The 7,076-nt window shown below is 39.4% G+C and overlaps 1 protein-coding gene across 1 annotated transcript in view; it reads left to right on the top strand.

Moving 5' to 3' along the window:
* Positions 1 to 200: 200 nt before the first annotated feature.
* IDO2 (indoleamine 2,3-dioxygenase 2) overlaps positions 201 to 7,076 on the top strand; it is a 68,885-nt gene continuing 62,009 nt past the window's right edge. The window contains exon 1 of the mRNA XM_042934763.1: positions 201 to 864. Coding sequence (XP_042790697.1) covers positions 766 to 864 — 99 coding nt within the window. The 5' untranslated portion in view covers positions 201 to 765. The remainder of the gene's footprint in view (positions 865 to 7,076) is intronic.

Genomic DNA, 7,076 nt, shown 5'->3' with positions numbered 1-7,076 from the left:
CATTTTAGTAGAAGTTTCTCAAAAGATGGTTGATAAAGGTAGAGGGTTCAATCATATAATCTGTTCAGACTCCTAAGTTTATTAATATCCACTACTTCATTTGTTAAAAATATATATGTCTTCCTTATTGTGGCTAAAGATTTCAAAAAATGATTAAATGTTATTTCTTAAAGTAAATCAAAGCAGTTGTTTAGAATATGTTGTTCAGACCCCCTCTGAGGTTCTGATATGTATTTAGAGTCTTCCTCTGATCTCCAGTCACCACCAACCACTGAAATATCTGTCTAAAGGTGACTCACTTCCAGTTTTAATCATTCACTCCTTTGGGATAAAGACCCTGTTGTCAAAATTCATTTTGGACAAGATTACTGTCAGGATATTTGGAATCAGCCATAACCAAAGTACTAGCTCATTTCCCCTTTTCCAAAGGAGAACAAATTGTCTTTGGACTTAAAACCAATCTTTAAAACCAATTTTCTCTTACTACATGTGTGTAAAAAGAAAGGAGATATTTTTTTTCTTTTGTGATTCTGTTTGCCTGTTTGTTTTAGTCAGCAGTCTCTAATTGTTTACTCAACCTGTGTCAGAGAAAGTTTATGGCATTCTGGAATTCAACCTCAGACCAAGGTTCTCCTCTGTTGCTGAGACACTGCAGAATTGCAGCAAGAAGATGCCATCCTGAAGCTCCCTCAACCTGGGTCTTTGGTATATTTGGAATCGTTGTCACTCAGGACTGGCTTTAGTGCAGATACTTCAGACAAAATTATGGAACCTCAAAGTCAGAATTTGAAGACAATACCATTATTATCTTTAGGAAGATTTCATATTTCTGAAGAGTATGGCTTTCTTCTGCCAAATCCTTTGGTAAGTATAGAACCTTGGACCAGGACAGAATAGGTTTCTCATGATGCTGATTTGTTCTCTCTTTTATCTGCTTAATTTATGTGGTCATTAGGGGAGATGCAATATAAATACCTGAGAAAGATGTTACAAATAAATCAACATGGAATTATGAAAAGAGAAAAGTGACAGCTACATACAGCACAGGATAGTTCAAATGGAATGTTTTAATGCCGGTTATTTTTAATAGATTGTCAATCAGTCCAGTAAACTTATTAGCAAATCTGGGTTACCAAGGAAAAGACAGAACTTAGAGATCAAGTAAGGGAGCAAATCAGTTTATCTTCACTTGCTAGTAGGAGTGCAGAAAGAACACAAAAGACCATGGGTACTTTCGGTGTTGGTAGGAAGAGTTAGATATTCACAGACATTGCTGAGAATAGAAAGAAACCCGTGAGAACTAACAATACCTATTTTTGAATTCTATTGAAGGCACAGCTTATAATCCAATTCTGTTTCATCAGTTAACTCATTTTTTTTTAATGTTTATTTTTGAGAGAGCGAGATAGAATGTGGTGGGGGAGGGACAGAGAGAGAAAGAGGGAGACACAGAATCTGAAGCAGGCTCCAGGCTCCGAGCTGTCAGCACAGATACGGAGCTTGAGCCCACAAACTGTGAGATCATGACCTGAGCTGGAGTCAGACACTTAGCCAACTGAACCACCCAGGGGCCCCATCAGTGAACCCTTAACATTGTTTACTCTTTGTGGCTCAAAGCCTATTACGCTAAGACTGTAAGAGTTCTTAGAAGTCACCTGGTCCCACCTTCCTGCTTTTATATTTCAGCTAGCTGAAGTGCACAGGAAGTGGCTTGCCAAAGTCATTTTAGTGTCAAAAGCTGAACTAATACTCAGCACTGCTAACATCTTTTTTCTACTAGATCATTGATAAGGGCCCAAACTACTCGGGTGAGAATCTAGGGGTCCAATACTGCAGCTTTTGTGATGACTTAATAGATCCAATTCTATACCTTCCCTGTAGGCCTAATTCATCTTTAACTACAATTAAAGAATACTCTGGAATTCAATGAACTTTTATTGAATACCTATTCTAATGCTTATTTATTTTTGATTGTTATTAGAAGAATATAGATGAAGATATCATCTATTCACTCTTCCCAAAAGCTCTCTGTAGAGCTGTTAGTTGAGAGAACAAGTCACAGATCTGCAAGTAACTTGAGCATTAGAAGTAATGACTTCAGGATGTTATGGAGAATAGGGTTGTAGCCCAGTGTATAGATTGCAATCTCTGACTGCAACTAGGGTGACTGTGGATCTGTATTTGCCAGGGACTGAAAGGGTTGTCAAGACGTGAGGCTTTCAGGGCTAAAGCAAGAAAGTCCTGGGCAAACCAGAACATGTCAGTCACTCTGACTTGCACTTACTAAATCTTGTACCCCTGTATAAATCACAAGCATTGCCTGACCCCAGTTTTCACATGTAGTAGGTGAAGATCTGATGCCACTCCCCCTGGATTGTTGTGGAGCATGAGACACTTTAGTAAATCCAGCGTAAGGAATAGAAGCAGTTCTTCGAACCCTCATTCTAGTGCTCACTCTGTGTGTAAACTTGATTTGGGAATATTCCCATTGTCCCTGGTTCACAAGGAAAGAAAAGCCAATAGGCTAACACATTCTTATTGAGGTTAAATATTTACACTGAGCAGAGGAAAAATAATAATATAAAGTATGTAACTTTATAGAGCCATAATGATTGAGCTCCCCTCTTTGTTTCCTTTTTTATATATAAATAAGAACTCTAGATGAGAAACAATAAAAGTTTCAAATGCTTGTGATTGGTTCTGAGCCAGATCATGTCTGTCTTGTGATTTGGTTAATGGCTATCCCTTAGGAGAAATTTCCATTGCTGAGCTCATTATAAAAAATTCCCTGACAAACTGGGCCAACTTTATAATAGTCCTATGCTAGATTTATGAAAAGTGATTCTGTATTTCAGTTTTATTTTCATTTGCTCTCATTGGTGTGAAATTTTAAACCACTCTACTTCTGGGAAGAGGCGAGAGAGGAAGTTTTCATCAGAATCTGCCCTGTAGTTGCTTCATTAGGAGGGGTTCTGTCGCAGGTTGCATCAGTCAGCTAGCAGTGTTGATACTGATCACAAATTAGGAAATGTCTGTCACTGACATTGTCAAGGGCTCAAATAAGTTTTTCTTTCCTTTAGTATAAAGGCAAGTGATGGGAGAACTGTTCCTTCATGCCCTCTGGCCCAAAGATGCTCTTTCAGCAAGCTTTGTTGCTTCTATAAATATTTACTTCAAAGTCTTTCTCCAGAAAACAGTCAAGCTAATGAATAAGCAAGCAAATATTGTGGCTTTAGGGGAGCGGCCTAGGTTAGTTTTCAGTGCTTTACCCCACTGTTTGTATCCACTCTCAAACATTTCCAGGGTCTAACGTTTCAGTGTAGAAAATGTATACCTGTCAGACCCGTGTCCATAAATATGCCACAAAAATCCTTTGCCAGATCATGGGTCCCGTGCATGTGTATGTGTGTTTGGGTGGGGAGAGGTGGGAAGTAATTTTTCCTTAGATATAAACAATACAAGGAAATCAGTTTGGCAGAAAAACAGGAGTCTATGTACACGATAGATGGAGATCAGATTGGTGTGGAACTAAGATCTCCAATGTCAGGCTTGAGTTTAGATTTCGCACATCTGGAAAATAATATAATGCAACAGGCATTTCAATGTTTTTCCCAAAAGACTGTTAAGTGCAGGGTGGGTTCGAACAGCTGTTGCTGAACTGCACACCGAAATCACTCAGGGAACTTTAAAAAATACTGATGCCAGAACCCCAACCCAACGGTTAATTCCGAATCTCTAACCTAAATAATTCAGTGCTTGAAAATCATAAAATGCTTCGAGGACAGTGCAGGTTCAGGTTAGAGACAGGGGCCTACACTTGAGAGGTTGGCTATAGGTGTCATGGCTACAAGAAGCTCTGAGTAGAGCTTGGAAGTCATTTTTATGCAAAAACAAAGAAAGAGGGAAATTTTAAGTGTGCCATGGAGCAGCAGACAAGGAATGATGCCATGGGGACACTGGGAACTGTATTCTTTATAGCAATCAAGTGGCTACTTAGGAAAAAGAGATAGATATATCCTCTCCTGTAGAAATCCAAAGTCCTTGATAGAAGCAGTAGACTCCATGGGCACCTGGGTGGCTCAGTCGGTTAAGCATCCAACTGTTGGTTTCAGCTCAGGCCATGATCTCATGGGTTGTGAGTTTGAGCCTCACATTGGGCTCCACACTGACAATATGGGGCCTACTTGGGATTCTCCGTCTCTCTGTCTCTCTTTCTCTGCCCCTCCCTTTCTTGTTCTATCTCTCTAAATAAATAAATAAATAAACTTAAAAAAAAAGGAGGATTTGAGGCAGTGATGGTGATATAGTAGTGATAGAGACAAAGTGATCAGATTTCATAATAGTTAATGTAGATCAATAAAGAAAAACGTGTTTGGGGATAGGGAGGTTGGATGGGGTGTGGATTTCTGTGCCAAAATTAAGGAACTAAGAAAGTGAGTAAAGCCAAAGGAGAAATGTGCAGACAGAGATAAGGAAATAGGAGGAGCAGGAATAACCAAGACAGTCATCTGGAAACTGGAATTTAAACAATGAAACCACTTAGAGTTTTCTCACGCAGGACATCTCTGCTGTAGAGAAACATGACACAACTTGAGATGAGCTGACGGATCCTAAGAAAGAATGAAAAGATTGGCCATGGGAAAATACAAATCTGCTAATTTCATTCAAATTGAGGCTCAGGGCATTTATTTGTTTCCCAGGTCTGCTGTAACAAAATTACCACAGTTTCGGTGTCTTAAAACAATAGAAATGTATTCTTGCAGAGAGCTAAAGAGTAGAAGTCTGAATTCAGGGTGTTGGTAGGCTCAGTTTCCCTCCAATCATTCTACAGGAGGATCCCCACTGTCCTCTCCCTTCTTCCTGGGGCTCCAGCCATTCCATTTTCATGGCAGAATAACTCCAATCTTTGGGTCCATCTTTAGGTGGCCTTCTTTGTGGCTGTGTCTTCTTCCTCTTGTCTATGTCTTCTCTTATAAGGACACTTGTTATTGGAACCACCCTAATCTAAGATGATTTCATCTTGCAATCAGTCATTAACCAAAAAAGACCCTTTTTTCCAAATGGGGTCACATTCAGTTTCCAAGGAGATCTCCCTTCCTTTCTCTCTCTCTGTCTCTGTCTCCCTCTCTGTCTCTTTTTTCTTTCTTGCCTTTTGGAGGAGGCATACATTAAATACACCATGGGGGGTGAGATGAAAAGATAGAATGTTAGAAGGAGGGAGGGGCCTGAGCAACCAGAACTACAATTGCCCTAAGATTCCCAAATCTGACCACACAAGCATGGGAAGGTGAAGACAATGAAAAGCAGAGTCCAAGATATCACAATATCAATGGGTCATAGGGACAGTTAAATATCACTGACCAGTTTTGTCAGCATAACGTTAGCTCATATTCACCAGTATGACCTTGATATTCTGAAGAAAAGGCAATCCTCTGCTGTAAAATTGTAGGTATGAGGTCAGAGGGAAGTTAGAATATGAAAAATCATTGTATGGGCAGTAATTATATGACCAGAGCTACATGGGAAAGGAGCCTCTTCTACATGAATTTAAAAGGATATGCTACAGGGGCGCCTGGGTGTCTCAGTCGGTTGAGCGTGTGACTTCGGCTCAGGTCATGATCTCACAGTCTGTGAGTTCCAGCCCTGCATCGGGCTCTGTGCTGATAGCTCAGAGCCTGGAGCCTGCTTCAGATTCTGTGTCTCTCTCTCTCTCTCTCTGCCCCTTCCCTGCTCATGCTCTGTCTCTGTCTGTCTCAAAAACAAATAAAAAAACATTAAAATAAATAAATAAATAAATAAATAAATGGTTATGCTACCATCATGTTTTGAAACTGTGGCCTTTGCAGTAGGAAATAGGGAGGAGGAGCAAGGACATACTTTTCAAAAACTCAATTTTGTGTTTTTATTCTCTGACTAGAAATAAAAAACAAAAATTTTATGTTGTGATGATAATTTACAATTGAAAGATATTCCATAAAATCAGATTTCAGTTTCTTTCTTCATTTTTTCCAATGAAGTCTTTGTATCCTCAGGAAGTTATTCTTTGGGGTTCATGGTATTTCTTAATATTCTTCTTCTTCTTTTTTTTTTTTAAGAGAAAGAAAGAGAGTGTGTGCACGTGCATGAGTGGGGGAGGGACAGGAGAGAGAGAGAGAATCCTTTGCAGGGTCCACACTAAGCAGGCTCAATCAAGAGTCAGATGCTCAACTGACTGAGCCACCCAGGTGCCCTGTGATGTCTCTTCTCTTAAGACAATTCTAGTTAAGAAATAGTGCATAGTAAATAAGACAAATTCTGATTAATGGCATAGACAGATTTGACAGGAGTCGTACTGATTTGAGTTTGAATTCCAGCTGAAATTCTTATCAGTTTTAAACCTAACAAGTTATATTTAATCTCTTTGAACCTTATTTTCCCTTTATGGGTATGCTACAAGGATCAAAGTAAGAAATCCATACAAGTTAGATATGACTGCCCCTTATAATTTTGACACTCTGGTTTAAGTCTAGAACTCAATTCTAGACCAGCCTAGGCCATGGTCTTACTGACAACAGGATAAGTTATGACCATATAGCCCAGAATTTCTATTTTTTTTCCATATATGAAATTCATTGTCAAATTGGTTTCCATACAATACCCAGTGATCATCCCAAAAGGTACCCTCCTCAATACACATCACCCACCCTCTCTTCCCTCTCACCCCCAATCAATCCTCAGTTTGTTCTTAGTTTTTAAGAATCTCTTATGCTTTGGCTCTCTCCCACTCTAACCTCTTTTTTTTTTCCCCGTCCCTCCCCCCTGGGTTTCTATTAAGTTTGTCAGGATCCACATAAGAGGGAAAACATATGGTATCTGTCTTTCTCTGTATGGCTTATTTCACTTAGCATAACATTCTCCAGTTCCACCCATGTTGCTACAAAGGGCCATATTTCATTCTTTCTCATTGCCACGTAGTACTCCATTGTGTATATAAGCCACAATTTCTTTATCCATTCATCAGTTGATGGACATTTAGGCTCTTTCCATAATTTGGCTATTGTTGAGAGTGCTGCTATAAACATTGGGGTACAAGTGCC

This window comes from Panthera leo, chromosome B1 (assembly GCF_018350215.1).
Source record: "Panthera leo isolate Ple1 chromosome B1, P.leo_Ple1_pat1.1, whole genome shotgun sequence".
Lineage (NCBI taxonomy): Eukaryota > Metazoa > Chordata > Mammalia > Carnivora > Felidae > Panthera > Panthera leo.
The sequence above is the reverse complement of the archived record's forward strand: the minus strand, read 5'-3'. Positions and strand labels throughout refer to the sequence as shown.